The sequence below is a fragment of the Maylandia zebra genome, linkage group LG3 (assembly GCF_041146795.1).
Source record: "Maylandia zebra isolate NMK-2024a linkage group LG3, Mzebra_GT3a, whole genome shotgun sequence".
Taxonomy (NCBI): domain Eukaryota; kingdom Metazoa; phylum Chordata; class Actinopteri; order Cichliformes; family Cichlidae; genus Maylandia; species Maylandia zebra.
In genome coordinates, this window is record NC_135169.1 from 42,200,799 (window position 1) to 42,218,721 (window position 17,923).

General features: G+C 42.2%; 1 protein-coding gene across 4 annotated transcripts in view; it reads right to left on the reverse strand.

Moving 5' to 3' along the window:
* The window catches only part of LOC101469483 (ADAMTS-like protein 1), a 100,809-nt gene that overhangs the window by 8,472 nt on the left and 74,414 nt on the right, over positions 1 to 17,923 (reverse strand). For 3 of the 4 annotated variants that reach the window (XM_004554382.4, XM_004554381.4, XM_004554383.4), the window contains 14 exons: positions 17,068 to 17,194; positions 16,340 to 16,414; positions 15,187 to 15,344; positions 12,198 to 12,309; positions 11,887 to 12,025; positions 11,756 to 11,806; positions 11,447 to 11,651; positions 10,678 to 10,825; positions 10,510 to 10,594; positions 4,551 to 4,870; positions 2,824 to 2,953; positions 604 to 814; positions 325 to 504; positions 54 to 207 (listed from right to left, as the gene is read on the reverse strand). In XM_004554382.4, coding sequence (XP_004554439.2) covers positions 54 to 207; positions 325 to 504; positions 604 to 814; positions 2,824 to 2,953; positions 4,551 to 4,870; positions 10,510 to 10,594; positions 10,678 to 10,825; positions 11,447 to 11,651; positions 11,756 to 11,806; positions 11,887 to 12,025; positions 12,198 to 12,309; positions 15,187 to 15,344; positions 16,340 to 16,414; positions 17,068 to 17,194 — 2,095 coding nt within the window. Of the gene's footprint in view, positions 1 to 53; positions 208 to 324; positions 505 to 603; positions 815 to 2,823; positions 2,954 to 4,550; positions 4,871 to 10,509; positions 10,595 to 10,677; positions 10,826 to 11,446; positions 11,652 to 11,755; positions 11,807 to 11,886; positions 12,026 to 12,197; positions 12,310 to 15,186; positions 15,345 to 16,329; positions 16,415 to 17,067; positions 17,195 to 17,923 lie in introns of those variants that run through there. The other variant, XM_004554384.3, reaches the window with a different exon arrangement.

Genomic DNA, 17,923 nt, shown 5'->3' on the forward strand with positions numbered 1-17,923 from the left:
TGGTTCTATGCAGTATAACTTACATAAACACAGCCAAATAAAGAGTATCTTACTTTCACAGGGCTTGAAGAAGCATGGTCGGATTCTGTTGAGACGAGCCAGCAGGGAACAGTTCTTAGGGTCTGCTGTCAAATACCTTCCATTCACCTCTTTCTTCCTGCAAACAGCTTGGAGGGTCTGAATACCATTTCCACATGTCACTGAACACTGGAAAAACAAGAGAAATGTATTAAAATAAACAAAACCTGCAAAGTACCAGTTTTAACATGTCCATTTGAACAACAGCAATATGGCAGGATGGTCTCTGGCTGAAAGGTAGGCTACCTGGGACCAGCTAGTTGTGACCCACTCAGGTGGGCATTCCTGCTCACCACAGGGCTGCTGGCTTGTAGGACTCTTAGTAGGGCAAAACGTGTCAGGTAGCTCCAGAATGCTGCCATCAGCCAACCGTTGCTTGCATAGTACCTGCCTCCTCTGAACCCCACCACCGCAACTTTGGGAGCACTGGGTGCAAAAACACGCAGAGATTAAATCAGTCACATGCGCTTGATTCCCAATCGTCAAACACTTGCAGTGGTAAACTTTATAGATGATGTCCTTTACCTGTCCCCAGTCATGCGTGTCCCACATAGGAGGGCAGTCAAAGCGGTTGCAGGCTTGGAGAGGACTGGGCTTGGGGTTCTGACAGTCTTCGTCCCTCAAAACTAAAGTGTGATTGCTGTCACGAGAGGGCCGGTGTGTGCACCCCACAGTGCGAATCATCAGACCTACCCCACATGTAGCTGAGCAGGAGCTCCACTCTCCAGTTTCCCACCTGTTAGAACAATGTTTATTGTGCTCATTATGGCAAATCTACAGTACACTGCACACATGAAATTTCCCACTCGTGGGACTAATAAAGGTATCTTATCTTATCTTATCTATACTTCATAGCATTGTAAATAGTACTGTACATATATCTCTTGATCCAGTGAGAGAACACCTTAGCAGTCTTATGAATATGTAAAATCATGAAGGTGAATACAAGTGAAAAAGACATGAAACATAAAATCCCACACCGAGCTTCACGGTATTCAAGAAATCCCTATTACATTACTTTTTCATTTGTATTTTTCCAATGAACTACTGGAATTAATATTCATGTTGCTGCCCAACAAAATTTTAAACTGGGTTTAATCCAGCATCAAAGTTACTTTGGCAGGTTTATTCCAAATTGTGGCCAGTGTCCAAGTGGTTGCCATGCCTTTAAAGTTTTGGTTTGAAATGAGATGGCAGCAATTTCATTTTCTGCTCGACAGATTGGGTGATATTTCAAAACTACTCATATTTATTTAAGGCTCTGAGAAGAATTGGGAATGAAGCTTGCTCATGGACCGCTGCTTTACTCAAAGCTAAATCCTATGGCTGTTTTCCTTTCAGGGGGAACACTATCCAAAGAGTGTAGCTTAATATGGGATGGTGAGGAGGCCTCAGGGAGGGAGAAAAGGGCCAAAGGAAACAAGCCCAATACTGCATTTGTTGTGCCTAAAAACAAGACTCAAAGCCTGGAAAAACAGGCAAGGGCAGGCTGCAAGCCTCTGGGTTTTCTGACAAGAGTGTGAGGGGTAGAACACTGACAATGTGCACGGTGTTAACCTGAAACGTGTGGCCAACCACAAAGTCCACTCACCATTTAGCCACAGTTTGCTCATGTTAAACAACATGCAGTTTTGCTGTTTGACCTTTTAGATGTTTAATCTGGACGTGCATCAATCTGGTAGGTTCACAAAAAAAATACTTATGATTTGCAATTTGAAATGTGAAATAACACTGTTTATAAACTGCTCGTATGTTGAATTGAACAAAAAAAAAGAAGAAGCTACATTTTGACTTAAACATTAACAGCACAGCTTAAACCTGTAATATCAAAAATAATTTGAGCTTGAAATGTAGCAAGCACTGAACGCTCCCCAGAGGATGATCACAGTTACTTCAATGATTCCCTTTTTTTTCTCTGGACCTACATTTTGACCTGGAGAGGGAAACGGGAAGACTGCCATTACATGTATTAACATAGGTCATGCTTGACTGCATAACATTACTTACCCACCCACAGGCTTTTCAAAAGCATCCCCTCAGGATAAACCCTACATTGTTAACCCCTCTGGTAATGTGGCGAATTTGTCAATATGACATGCAATCACTGAAGGCCATTCCTAGTTGTAAAAAGAGCGTGCCAAAAGAAATCACTTAGAAAAACAGCTGAAGCCTCCTAGATTTCCCTTTCCAAGGACAACTGAACCTCGCAGGTAAAGCTAATCACTATCAGATTCCACAAGGTTTAATTTGCTGCTTGCAGAGATACAACCATCCATCTCTGTCGTTCTGCTTTAGTATCTCTTGGACTCGAGCAGCCTTAACAGAGATTTAATTGCCCCAGTTGGTTTGAACCAAGAGGCATAACACAGCGGATTAGAAGCTTTTGAATTTTTCTCTACCAACGAACCGTCAAACTTAACCGATTCAGCTAAGAATTTATCTAGGCTCTGAAAAAGTGGTACATCAGCGTTCCACTTCTGTACTGAATATTGCACATTTTTGGATGGATGCACTCTTGGCAAGCTAAGAGAAAGCACGGCCATATTTTTTTCCTGACTTTAATTAATATTTTTCTCTTAAACGTAGCCAAACGTTTTTTTCCATCCCCCAAAAATGCATTTCCTCCCTATTTTTACTACATCCATTAATCAAATCCTTTTTAATTTTCATGCACAAACCGTTTGAAACATGTTTAAATAATAATGATGACGATAATGAGGTCTGAGTTAGGGGTTTTTATTGTACCTGGGTGGGCAGGGCTGAGTTTTGCAGTCCTGGAGGAGTCGTGGGGGTCGCCGAGAGCTCACACACAGGCTTTGGTCTGCTGCTTCTCTGGTCTGCTTGTTCAGGCAGATAACCACAGCCTCCTGCGCACCTGCGGTTAGAGAACACAGCAATGTCATGCTTGCTTTTTTGCAGACGCTGTAATTAAAAAGGAAGATTTTAGGGTCCAAAATACATTAAAACACTTTGGTTGCCTCAACTTGTGGATGCACTCTCAGAGTTTTCATGCAAAGTCATATTAAAAGTAATGTAACATAACTCCCTGAGTCTGCTTCTAATGTTGGGGACAATAACAGCGAAGCAGGAACTTCAAACACCATAGCAGTGTGATGGTCCACAGGAGCACAGCCCTCAGGGTGTGCATCGGACATCTGATACCGGAGTGTAATCATCCCCGAATGGGAGTTTGTTGAGTTTGGATGAGCGCATACGCAGACACTGACAAAAGCCCACACCCGTGTGCAGAAATTAAGTTACAAACGCACACACGCAGAGATTAAGGCAAACGCACATGAGGCAGGCACGCATGCTTGCATGTGTAGGTAGGAAGATTAAAGTGGGCCTCAATGCATGTTGGCAGGATATTTAAGAAAGTGGTCTCTGTCTGGCAAAGCATTTTCCCAGTGCCTTGAGCACTGGCGACGTATGACCTCTATGCCATCCGCTATCATTTAATATGATATGACTTGCATCTGCTCGAGGCATTTACTGGCGTCAGACATCCAGTGACAATAGTTTAAGGCTGGAGCACATCACATTTGTTTTAATGAATCAGCTGGGACGTACTTAGTGGCGCTCACGGAGTTGACTTGGTCTTCAAGACTTACTGTCAAATCAAGCTACATAACAGCACTTGTCTGCTGCTGATGTATTTACTCGCAGCATAATCTACAAATCTGCTCTGCGCGTTGGAGCCACCACAGGTGTACAGCTCCAGGGTTGGCACTGTCTCTGGATCCACCAGAGTGAAAATAAAAGGATGCGTAAACAGTGAAAGCTTCAGTAGAGAGCTAAACTGAAAATCCAAGTAGTATATTTAAAGAGATGCAAAAACGCAGCACATCTCAAACACCGATAAAGGACAGAAATACTCGCAATAAACTTTTCAGTGGGTCTCGCGTCACAGCAGAAATAAACTGACACGATTCAGCACGCAGTCTTCAGAGCATTTGAACTTTTGTACCTGATGAAGACTGTGCCAAAATGCGTAGGCGTATTTCTACAGCGATATCAGCCAAAAGTAGAAGAAAAAAAAATTTAATGTGAGCATATTTGTCCCTGATTCAGTTGGAAGTAAATTTTACATATTTTTGTGAAGCATATTAGAAAATGTTTTGAGATGGATTGCTATGAAATCTGCACATGGTCCCCCACAGGATGCAGAGCTGACTTGTGAGATCTCCTGAGTTTTTCTTCCAGGGCCACGATAAGGCTAATATTTTTGGTTTTAAAGGGAAACAGCATCAGAAGGATTGCAGAAAACAGTGATCGCAGACATGCTAACATGCTGACCTAAGACTGGAGATGTGGTAAATGTTACACCTGCTAAGCGCCAGCATATTTTTATTGTCACTGGGAGGGTGTCAGCATAGCTGCAGACACGAGTTAACTTTTCAACTCCCCAAATCTACTCTTTCAACTTCTCTCTCTTTACTTTCCCATGTCAGAGAGATCAATAAAGATCATACCTCCCCCACAACTCTCTGAGCACTCAGTAAAGCCCTCGTACTCCCAGTCGTGCAGTTCCTCTCTTTGCAGTGTCCTGCCCTTCTCCTCCTCTTCCTCCACCTCTTCCACTTCTTCACTTTCTCCTGCTTCACCCAAATCTACAGAGCAGGGACTGCTGTAGCAAGGCTGGCTGGTAGCAGGTTTGACCCCCTCGCATTCATCATCTGGCACGTCCACGATTGTCTGGGAGAAAGACAGCAGCACTTGGCACTTGACCGTCCGATGCTGGGTCCCAGCACCACAAGTCCTGCTGCAGGGCTGCCAGGGACCGGGGATAAAGCTGGAGAGGAGAGCAAGCAACAGATGACTCAAGTGGAAAAGTATGAAAATTTTGATAAGGACTGTTTCCAAACCAAACCTGGACTGTTTGATAGAAAATCACAGTCGATTTTTTTTTTGTTTGTTTTGTTTTTGCTGTCTTTTTTAGTTTTCTCTGTAAACACATTGTATTCATTAGTGGCTGGGTTCTTAAACTCATTAAGCATTTATGAAATACAGTCAGTGCAGCGTGATTAATTGCACAGCTGTGAAACATTACGATCAGCTATTCTTGGATAAACAGCTTTCATGTGCATCCTTCCTCATCTTAAAAAATGGATGAGGGGAAGAAAAACCTGAAAGGCCCAGAGACTGAACTATCACTCCTTCAACAGAAATCAGAGAGGGTAAAAGATCAGAAGGTGTGATACAGAAAGGAGTTTGAAAGCGCTCTTCAGATTGAACTGATTCTATAACTTTGTTGAAAATGCACACAGAAATGCTTGAACAAAAGCTCTATATGACTCAGTGAGATTAAATCAAGTGATTTAGGAGATCATTCAAAGTGGTTCTTGTGCTCATTCTGTCCTTGTGAAAACTCTGGATACTCACTTATTGATATATGGACATACAAAGACAGCATCTGTCCCACAACGTGCACCTGAGAGCAAATAAACGAGGCCTTCCTATTAACATCTTATATTACCAGTAAGCAAGTGCTCAGTTCTGTGACAGATGCACCGCTAAGCTGACAGCAGAGAGTGTCCGTCTGAGGGGACAGCCTCTCACTTTTACCCTTTGCAGTGCCTCAAACAAAGGAAATAAAATAATATATATCAGATAATTTATGGGTATTTTTCACCACAAGTTTCTTTACAGTTGATAGGAAAATACTCAAATTAAAACTGAGTCTTGGCCCTTTCGCGTGGCATCAATCATTTGGAGCGCAGAGCCTTAACAACAAAACACATGTCCAGCTGTCCAAATACTTACAGTGTGGACTGTAGCTTTTGGACAATAGCCTGATGTTTACAACACAGAGCAGCTGTCCTGTTTAGGTCTGAGCTCAACACTTCTGGTTCCTTTTTGGCAGACAGACTTTAAAGGACTTGCACATATGTCATATTGGAGGTGTTGAGTACATGCGAAAGTTTTTAAGACCAGAGGCACAGGTTGAACTGTGTTTCTAAATCACAGCTGTCATTGATCGAATGAGTAGCTGATAAGGATGGTCATTTGAGACATATGTGAAAGTAAAAAAACAAAACTACATCCATCAGAACCATCAGCTCTGCACAGTCATGAGCAGATGTGTGTGTGTGTGTGTGTGTGTGTCTGAATCAAGATGCAGTTTTTCATGTAGCAGATAGGTAGTGGCAAAGCTATTAGTCTTTTAAAATAGCTACATTTCCCCCCTAGATTAACGACTTCCATTTGCTAAACCTGAACACAAGAAGACACAAAGCGAGTGTATGACTTTATTTCAGTGCTTCCGTGTTGCGAGTGCTAGACGTTAAACTGAGTAATGTACCACGCCACTGTAATTACTTCAGTAATCAGGTTACTGTTACTTCAATTATCTGCACGACGGGCAGACAGACAGAAAGAAAAACACATTAAACATGCCGATCAGCTGATTTCAGTTTATGTGGAAAACGGTGGGATGGCCTACAATTTTTAAGGACGTTTATTTTTATTGCACAAAAGGACATGTTTGCAGTGCTGAAGTGTCACCTGCGTCCAGTATAGAAACAACCGCATCATACTGCTAACAAAACATCGGGTCTTTGCAGACATCTGCGTAGACAGCATGCTAACACAAAGCTGCAGAACAACATAGAGTGGGTGTATGCTGACCCCAGCACGGCAGCCAGAGCCTGAGCTTCAGCAGGTGATAATGGCGTTGATTAGAAGTCAGGCTTGCAGCATGGGAGCCTCCATTGCTACGTGCTGAAGTTTCTAGAATCACAGTGATGACTGCTCTTAAGTCGCTTTTATTCTTGGTGGTTCGATCCCTGGCTGATCTAATATCCAGTCTGTATGCCTAAGTAGCCTTGGGCAAGATCCCGAATCCCAGGCTCTCAGATGCATTCAGTGGAATACGAAAGTTAGATAGGAATGATGTACCATTTACAATGTCAGAGAGAAGGGATCTCTTCAATAGGATCTGTGTGGGAGGACAGAAGCCACGCCCACCTGCTGTTAAAACCTTCTGCTTATGGCAGGGAGCCAATCAGAAGGAAGAACATGCAGTCAAATTCCTCTGCAATCACTTAGCAATGAAAAGAAACGAGTGAACTACCTAAGTGAGCACTACAAATCTTTTGAGGTGAAAACAAAACGGTTTAAATCGGTAAAGTACATAATGTGCAAGTATAAGCACTGCTTCCTAACAGGGTTTGTGAACCTGACAAACTATCTTTATCTTTCCTTAATAAGCTCATAATGGTAGCAAAGCATATTTTGCATGGCAGCCTTCACCACTGTGCCGCATTCTTCCTTGGTTTAACAGTCTGACCGCAACACAAGAGGACCCTTCTGTTTTATAAGACGCCTCAATAAAGAGCTCATGATTAAGGCAAAGCTGGCTCTGTACAAGAGCTCAAGGACTCATTGTGTTACGGGCAAACAAATGAATCACCGGCAGTTAGACTTTGGAACAGGAACGACAAAGTCAACGAGCGAACCCACAGAAATGTTTATCTTCATGCGCCGTTAAAGTACATCTGTCAGTTCAAAAACGATCCCGATTTCATTCATGGAGGGAAACAACACATTTTTGTCACATCCGCCAAAGCCCCATGTTAATCGTATCAATTAAATATCCATCAGTAGAAATATTTTATTTACTCACGGTGAAAAAATGTTTTGGCTTGATTGGAGAACATATATGGGTTTAATTTTTCAAGCAGCCGCGCAGCGGTGGGTTTCGGCGCAGGCAACGGAGGTGCAATAAGTCTAGCACAGGAATTTCATTCTCTTTCCTCTCACATCTGTAACCTGGCCCCATATGGTGAGCAGATATTGTTGTTGGCTTGTGAATGACGGCATATTATAAACAGATATTTATGTGCTTTTTGAGGACAGACATGCTTTTTTTTATTTTTTGCAGCTGAGCAAAATCATATGTTTTGGCACTTCTCTCACTCCACAGATAAGTCAGAGTTACAGATGTTTTAAACTGGCTAACATGGTTGCTAATACAAGTCATGCAAGACACTGGGCAGAGTCCAAATATTGTGCATTTTCAGAAGGCGGCCATTATTAGCTAACTGATGTGTGGGACAAGAACATCTGGAACGTGTGAGAGCTTGCTGAGGTAATGCTGGTAGCCAGCGACTGTACATTCTTAAGGCTTTCCGAAAGATGTTTTGACTCTTCACCTTTAGTTTCCCTTCTTCCCTTCAATAGCCCCATACAACGTTTTATTAGTTCCATGCAGGTGACAAGAAACACTTTCAACCACCCTCAAATGTACCTTTAAGTGGACCTATTGTGCTTTTCCTTGGGTGATCATATTAAACAAAATAAAGTTCAAAATAAAGACGTCAGTCAGAGTGTGTGCAAATAATCCCCATGACACTGCTCAAGACAGGGGATGTCCCTAATTTAGGAATACATAAGAGAAGCCTCCTGTTCAAACTTTCTGTTTAAACTGGAAAACCAATCAGAGTGGAGTTGGCTCAAAGCAAGGGTTAAAGGAGCAAATAGTGCTTATTTAAGACCAAGGCAGCTAGTATGAAATAACTGGCAACAGGTCAGTAACATAACTGGGTATAATTGTAAAATTGTGAAGACTTTGAATAGCTCATCATCTATAGTGCATAATATCATCGAAAGATTCAGAGAATTTGGAGAAATCTCTGTGCGCATCAGACAAGTCCAAAAAATGATTATCTTTCAGTGTGCACAGCATTAAAAGAAGGCCTGAGTCTGTCACAGATATTACTGCATGGACTCAGGAACACTTCCAGAGATCACTGCGTGTGAACACCGTTCACTGCGCCATCTACACTTGCAGGTTAACACGCTGCATCATGCAAGGAAGAAACCATATATGAATATGATGTACAGGCGCCAACATCTTCTCTGGATGTGAAATTCTCCTTGGAAAACATGGACACCATTTCTACCAGACTAAAGAGGAGCAGGACCATCTGGCTTGTTATCAGCGCTCATTTCCAAAAGCTGTCCCAACCCACACAGCAAAATCGGTATAGCCCAGATCTGGCCCACACAATGTGCTTACACATGGCCCACATACCGCAAAGAATGACGGCCTTTTGGTGGCCCACACATGGGCCAGCACAAGGCCAGTTGCAGACACACTGGTGGTTATGTGCTGGCCCATGTGTGGATTACCTCTGGTAAACCTATGTAATATACAATAGTGCGAAAGTAACATGACAAAACTCTGTTCAGACAGTGAACTGACTGATTCTTATATAGCGCTTTTCTACTCTAAACTGAATGCATACAAATTCACACTCTTGACATGCAGATTGGAGGAGCCAGGGATCGAACCACTAACCTTCCCATTAGTAGGTGACCTGTTCTACCTCCTGAGCTACAGCCATCCAGTGGTAAATATGAGCAAACCCTCACCAGGTTTTGGATAAAGTGTACACTCACAAACCTGTCAAACCTGCATTTGAAACGTTGGCTACCATAGCAGTGTAGCATTGCAACATGGCATTTGGGTCTTCTAACTAAAATAGGAGAATAGGAACATAAATAGTGCCATCATTGCCAGACCTGGCACACATCTGGTTGACATACACCCTGCCATGACACCAGTCAGTCAGAAGTGCCAGCTTGATGCCGGATCCGGGGAAGACCTGTTTTCTATGGGCCTGGGGTACATAAACCAAACCATAATCGGGCCAGATGTGGCATGCCATCACATAAACAGTGCCATCTACACCAGACCTGGCCCATATCTGGAGGACATACCACTTACCATGCCAGAAGTCAGCCAGCAGTGCCAGCTTGACACCAGATCCGGGGCAGACCCGTCTGCTACATGGGAATATTTTTTTCAGATGCATTGCTGTCATCAAATTCAAAATGAGGAAATCTTTTGCATAACATGGTAGGTTTTCTCCATTTAAATATTTAGTGCATTTTCTACTGTGAATAAAATACAGTTTATGAGATTTGCAAATCAAAGCATTCTGTTTTTATTTACATTTTACGCAGAGTCTCTACTTTTTTGAAATTGGATTTGTAGTAAACGCTCCTGTTGGACTCCATGTTGATGGAAATTGCTGCTGACATGAACACAACCTTGATACTGTAGCCTTTACGTGCCAGTGCCGTGCTCTGTCTACTTCAATTTCACCTCCAGGTTAGTCCTAAGCTGCTGGTTGTTGAAACTGTGTAACTGGGATCTGACTTTTTGCTTTTTTAACCTTGAGGACCAAGAGTAATTTAATGCTGTAGATTTTCCCCTTCTTTTCCGGGTGATAAACTTTACTTTGTATAGCTTTAGCAGTTGCAGCTTTCCAGAATAGTAAAGTGCAGCAAGACCCAAACACCTGCAATGGTTTTAACAGGACTTGCACCTCTGACTGGTCCAAAGAGGCTTAGTGATGAAGGTCTCAAATGCTTTAAGAGTCAGAAAGACAGTTTAGCTTTTTGTTGTTGAGTGCTAGTACTCACGTTGGTTCCTCACCGGCTGTGACTTCCTCCTCAAGCTCTATGGCCTGCTTATGCCACACAGGTTTTGCCTCAACTGGTAGTGTATCTACAGGAAATGATGCAAAAATGAGGCTGAACAAAAGCGCCACTCTATATTTAAAACATGACAAAACGTGCAAAATCACCCACCTTTGGACTTGTAGCAGGGCACAGTCACCAGGCACTCCTCTTTGATGTGCGGTTTGGTGGTAGGGTTGCAGCCTCCGGCGTGCAGGCCACGGTGATCGATGCATAACACCACCCTGTAGCGCAGTCCCTGACCACAAGTCACTGTGCACTGGGGATGACAGGACATGCAGTCACAGATAGCAAGCATATCAACCTATTTTTCCATGTGTTAATTCCTAGTAATAGGCTTTTCTCATATTTGATAGAAAGTCTTTGACTCAAGGGAGGTACAGAAAGAGTCCTTCCAAAATCCCAGCAGCTCTCTGCTCGGGAGCGAACTTTGTCTATCCTCTGCCAAAACAAGCATTTTAAAGGCAGAGGGAGAATGTGCTAGATAAACAACATCCCAGGTTTTTAGGAGGCCACAAATCTAGCTCGCTACATTTCTATATGAGCCCATTCAACTGGTGAGGTAGAAAATTTCCCAGGAGGAAGATATATACAACATTTATGGTAGGATTGGTTAATGTAACAGCAGCTCTAAGAATTAAAGCAAAATAGCTAAGCTGACCAGGAGGGTTAGGTTGATCCAGATGCAGTGCCTTGATCATTTCAATGTGCAATGGTTCAGAAAGGAAATTTATTCAGAGGGATCACACTGGCTGCGGTGTCACTGGGTTTTTGTATGTTGCCCATTCGGAACACATCATATGTTTACAAGCCTCATAAATACACCACATACAAGACGTTACATGACAGAAGAATTTCAACAGTAGAAATGTTCACATACTGGTGACCACTCCTGTGCCAGCCAGGTGGGACAGTCAAATGTGTTGCAGGGCTGCAGGATAGCTGTTTTGGGAGAGTAAAGACACTTCCACTCCTCTGTGGGAGTGATGGTCCCCTGCATGTCCTCCTCCACACACGATACCAAGCGACTCTGGATGCCCCCGCCGCAAGAGGTGGAACAGGCCGTCCAGGGGCTGCTCTCCCATCTGACATCATGAAAGGTGACATCATAAAGTGACTGACGGTTATTAGCAGATGTCAGGATTTGTATTGTGTGCCTCTGTGTGTTACTAGGTAGTCGGGCATGTACCGAGGCAGGGGGTGGTATTGGTCATATGGCATAATTTCCTTGTAGCCGTCACTAAAAAGTCAGAAACAGTAAATTAGGGTTTGCTTTCACAAAAAGTCCAATTTAATCCTCTTTAAGTTCTGCTTTCCAACCTGTCCAGGCACAGCTCCATGTTGCACTCCTGCAGTTTGGGTTTGGGTTTGACATTCTCCGGGTAGTAATGGCAATACTGGTCTACAACCACCCGTCCGCTCCGTAGATCATAGCACTCTGCTGAGGTTAGCTGGTAACCTGCAGGCCAGCAAATATCAAAGACCATCAAGAGAGATCTAGTAGGACAACGATTCAATAGGCTTTTAATAAATATCTGTGAATTAAACGGATCCTGTTTTTAAACCAAACCTGCTATCGGTCAAGTGAAAATGCTGCAGGCTGCTATTGTGATTTTCAAAATGCTGCTTACCTCCACCGCACGTGACGGAGCACGGGAAAAAGTCGGTCTCTCTCCAGCGGTGGATGATGGGCTGGTAGTAGATGTACTGGACCACGCTGTCTGTACCACCCGTAAACTGCACCTACAGAAACGTTGTTCAGATATAATCAGCATTTCTTGTCATCACTATCAGTGTAGCGGGTGACTGCAGTATTTACACTGCACGGCTCACACTTTCCTTCTCATTAGACAGATTAAAAAACAGATTTTTTTAAAGATAGTGTATCAAACTAAGAGGCAAAGAGAGACTCATCCTGGGCTTCTTGGGGTGTTAATTGAACTTTGTTGTAGCCATGACAACCTAATAGGGCTGCTATATAGAATCAAATAATTTGTTAAAACTGACTTTGCGTCCACAGAATTTTAATTAATTGATTTATTTATTTAGCCTTAGTTTTTAGTGATTAGCTTTCTTTCTTAACACTTTCCTGATTTAAAAAAAAGACCTTATTGATTAAAAATGAATATGGAAGTGCCAAACAAACTGCACTGCAGTTCCTGTAATCACTGACTGAGGCTGGTTCCAGTAGTGAGCTAAATTACACAGATGGCCCTCTGTATGGTGAAAAGTCCAGCTTTAAAAGAGAAATAGAGATGTTTACAGCTTCCCTTTGGAAGCTTTGGTCTCAAGAAAATAATATTCACCCTGCAATACTTCACTTTAATTCACTTTAATTATTGAAACAACAAACTGCCGTTTCTCATTGAAACTGATGTCGTTCTGTAGAAATTTTGCTTTATGTACTGTGTTGGAATTACCAAACAAGGGAAGCACTAAAAAAAGAAAATATGGGACTAACCAGTGTCTCACCCTACTCAGGCTCCTAGCATGTATGAACATCCTAAGTGACTTTTTTCTTGAATTATTCTCAAGATAATTTAGAAACTTGACCTACGTTTCGTTTTGTAATCATGTTGTACAATGACATTGCCCATGTTTATCTGCAAGACACAAGGCTCCATGTGGAGAAGGCTCTATAAACGCAACATGCTCAAAGAATTTGGCCTTTGGAAACCTAAAGTGTACATATCTGCACAGCTACTAGCTAAAATATTATAATGAAATCCTCTTAAGAGACAAAATAATTCATAAACTGCTGGATCAGAGGAAACATTTTCTTAGAGCTCTGCTTTAATAAAATAAAGAATAAAGGCTGTTTTAATAGATTAAGAATTAGAACAGTCCTTATTTTAACAGAGTAATAGAACACAATAATAGAATAAGTACGTCCATGTCTGTCCGTGTTTTCTTAGCCTTTTATTTCATTTGCTTTGAAAAAAAGCCCAAAGACACATTTTAGCAGCAGCACGTATAAATCAGACTTGACGACCGCTCTTTCGTATTCATGTATTTACTGTGGAAAGACTGTCTGGCAACTTTTTAATGTGATTTTCCATTTGTCCAAACCTTTTTCCAGCGGAGTGATATGAGCTGGCTGTCCGCCTCGTGACAGATTCGAAAATTATCCATTTAAAGCTTCTCAGATTTCGTTCTCGACAGTTCCTCGTTATTGTCCCATCCCGACTTGTGTTTATGAGGGAGGAAGTTTTCGCAGGCTCGTGGCTGTATAACCTTTAACGCCCACTCACTTGCCCTAGTCTGGGAATTTGTGCTCACATGTGGGCCTGAAGCAGAAAAACACGTCACAGCCACTGTGGCACGTCACTGCTCGTTGTATTAACTAGGCTTATGCGCTGTTATGTAATAACACATTTCTAATCAGATTTTTTGGAGTTATTCAAAGTTTGAGACTTTACCGTGAGTCAAGTACAAGTTTCAGTAAGCGGCACTTACACCACAGAGGAGCGGTGAGGAGCTCGGAGGCTCTGAATGTTTGTGCTACTGTGTGAATGCATGGCACACAGCTCAAACACATTTTCAAAGTGAACAATTGCACAAAAAGAATTGTTTGAATTTCACATTTAAAAGAGTCACACTCAAATATCTTTAAAACACATGAAATCAAAGCTGCTTTAAACTTTGCTGCTGTGAGACGTTCACCAGGAGTTCATGCGAAAAAAATAAAAACTGGCCGCACCACTTTCAGGAGATTGCATGACAAAAACAACAGTTTTGACTCAAACTGCACCAAAGACCAAAGAATGAGGGTGATTGATTTGCAAGCACGCAGGTCTGCTGAGGCGCTGCTGGTTTTAACTTCCTGTGAAGAAAGTCAGAGAGGTGACCCGTTTATCTCCCCGGAATTTCTAAAATTATTATTATTATTATTTTCTTTTCTTTTCTTTTCTTTTTGCTTTCAGTGGTGCTTTTGTCCACTTGATGAATTACCATTCGGTTTTGGTGCCTGAGAAAATTTACATTAACATTTAACAAGTAGTGCAGTGAGCTGACTGGAACAATTTTGCATTAAAGAAACCAATGCAGAGCCTGTTCTAGAAAACATATCTGCAGAAAATCATGGCAAGTTTTCAAAGAGGACATCTACAAGGATGGATTTACTGATTGCAGAACAGGGCAATTGTGGTTTGCAGCTTTCTTCTGACGACTTCTTCGAATATAAATCAACTAAAGCAAGCGTGTGGCTGGGAGGGTGATGACATTTTGTATTAGTAGTAATTTGTGTCGGGTCCTCGTTTTTTCATGCAGATTCAAAGACCTGTTTGAGGGTCAAAACTTGGGTTTTGAAGCTAAAGTTTAGGCTGGGGCTTGTATAAATATGCTGGTTAAACTTAACAGTAAGGAATGCATTGATGTTAATGAATGTTCTCACAAAGACAGCCAAATATGTCACACCCTGTTTCACCTTGGTAATACAAAACAATATTTAGAGAAAATATGAGATCTGTCCTTCCTCAGGTCCCCGGCAAGACACCCGTCAAGCCTGAAGTAGAACAGATGGACAATTCGGAAATTTCTCAAATTTTTAACAAGATGATGACAAATACTGGCTGCTGTAGCCTGAAAGAAAAAGAGATGTGCATTAATGTCAGCGCTTACTTTGACTGTGAAGTCAGCTCCGAGTGGGCCAGTGATTCTCAGGACTTCTTTATCTGAAAGTTTCTGGTAGTCCACGGTGGTGTTCTCTATGTAGTACTGCCCGGGTCTATCCAAGACCAGTTCATCTCTTACCCCCTGTAGAGTCTTACTCTCCATGTCTGAAGGTAAAAAAAACAAACAATTAAAGTCTCAATATGTGCAAAGAGAAGACAAACAGGTGTGGCCACTGCCTGCCACAAAATCTTTCTTTTAATTTTTACATTTTTTTTATATTTTATGAGTAAAGTTCTTAAGTTCTGGAGCTGTGATTAAAATGTTGATCACAGATCCTTCAGTCAGACCCAGCGACACACAAAGAGCTCAGACTGGGTGCTGTGGTCACTCTATCACTGTGATGAGGCTAACGTAGCCAGCATGCTTTCCCCTCACTGACCTCACTTTATCCCTGTCTATACAGGATCTTGTGTAACTTCAGTGTTGATGCTTAAAGAAAATAAAAAATACAAAGATACATGGGAACAAGTGGTGACCACCAGGCAACACATGGTTACAATCAAGATGCCGGAGAGCAAAATGGATAGGGGGGGTGGAAATATCTAATGAAAAAGCTGTCCATTCAGAAGATGATCTGGAAACTAGCCACTGAGCAAAGGACAGGCACAGAGGTGAAACATTTGTTATCCATTTGATCCGGTGAGGATTTGATGCCAGGACTTTGACATCAGTGAATTTCCCTGGAAGCCTTATGTCTTCTCAGAGCCAGAGCAAAGGGAAGAAACACGTATCTCTTCTGGTTAGTCTGCTCTGGGCTACTTTTAAGACGAGTCTTTATTAGAGAGGCCAAAATGTAATATCTTTTGGAAATCAGAGTAAAAGATCGATCATAGATTGCTATTAGTGTGAAACATTCATTTCAAGGCCTGCCAAGTACGATCTTCTGTTTTCTGTTATGAAAATGTCACCACCGTGTCTGTTTCACTGTTTTTGCATCGGAGCATGCTAAAAACATAACACGCCGTGCAGAAAAGTCAGAGCGGTGCGGTGAACTCATGTTCAGTGTGTAGTATTTGACAAATGAAAGAGCACTGCCAAACACAGAGATCATGCTCAGCTGTTTTGGATGGAAGGGCACCCTGGACCTACCAGGACTTACACAAGTGATCCGGGCCTTTCAGGATCAGACGCACGTGACGACTCTTGTAAGGGATGGTGACCACTGTGTCCTCAGCTTGAACAAAAACAAAGAAACAGTACCAATCACTACATCAATATATGACACAAATGCTAAAAACGAGCGACTTATGACTCAGACACGCTAGAGTAGAAAAAGGATGGCAACCTTCTTGTGACTAGGAAAAGTTGGTGGTTGCAATTCATTTCAAAATAGTGCAATCAGTTGCAGCAACTAGCTAGTCGCTCAGACGTGCAACACTTTCAGCCTCGAGGTGATTGAGGAGGTCCCATGGTGAGATGCAACTTGTCTCCAAACAGTTGCAGTCTGATTGGAATTGATTGCAGTCACTCTCAGACAGAAAGTTTAGAAAATATCTGCTGTCTAGTTTATATACGTAGACAGATTGTCAAGATACTGCAATCAATCTAGGCTGGTCTGCAACAAATCCAGAAGTTGCAGTAACAGAAGTTACTCTGAAGACGGCGTCTGACTGCGAGCGGTCACAGACATGGTTCCCATCTTCAAAGCAGCTATTTTAAAGGCATGGAGGCAGGTATCCCAAGCTGTGTGCCCTGCTGATTGGGCTTAGTTATAACTCTTGTTTATAGTCTGTGTGGTGAACAAGTATATCTGCTCGAGGACCTCTTTAGCTCAGCAATTACTTCTTTATTTAATAAAAATTGTAAAAAAGAGTAGCAATTCTTTACTTTTTCCTGAAGAATGCTGGGATTTGTAGTGTCCCCGCACAAGCCTGCAGGACGAGCCATCTCCATTGCAGACTCCACAGTTGTCCTCGGTCGCAGTGCTTCCAAGCTCATGATCACAACCTACAATCTGGAAAACACAGGAAGCACGAAAAACTTTGAGACATCACAAATGACACGCACAGTCACCTCACTTTTAGAGCCTGAAAGACCTTCTACCTTCTTAGTTTTGAGGACAAGATAGCAGGGAAGATTTTCTGCAACAACACAAAAGTAAAGAGAAAGGATATGATATCATGAAGCACTCCAGCTGGTTCTGTTGGAGCTTCAGTACCATTTAAGTGTTACCATGAAGCGATTCAAACAACCCTCTGGTCTCCTCAATATTCATTCATTGAATTACTAAGACGCCATCCATGGTTGAATGGTGGATATTTCATTTTGCAGTTTCTGTCAGCAAGACAAAACCAAAAACCGCAATATCATTCCAAGCATTGTAAGGGAGACACTTCTGAGTCTCTGCAGACACGATGCCCTGGGACATAATTCCATTCAACCCCAGAAAATGCATTGCAAAATATTTCCTGGGCTGTCAGTCAAACGCTAAATCTAAAGGAATACTCATTGGATATTCATTTGTAAAGCAGATGTCGTGATGCTAGTGCTGTAAGGTAGTCCACTGTGGTCCTCTTGAGATTTACGTCTTAGCTTTTGCTCCCAAATGCACGATATTGAAATTTGAATATTGAAAAAAATTGCGTACCAGTGTTGACAGGAGTACTGTACTGCGACAACATTAGAACCACTGGTCTAATACTGTGTAGGCTCCCCTTATTCCACAAACAGCTTTAGCCCATCA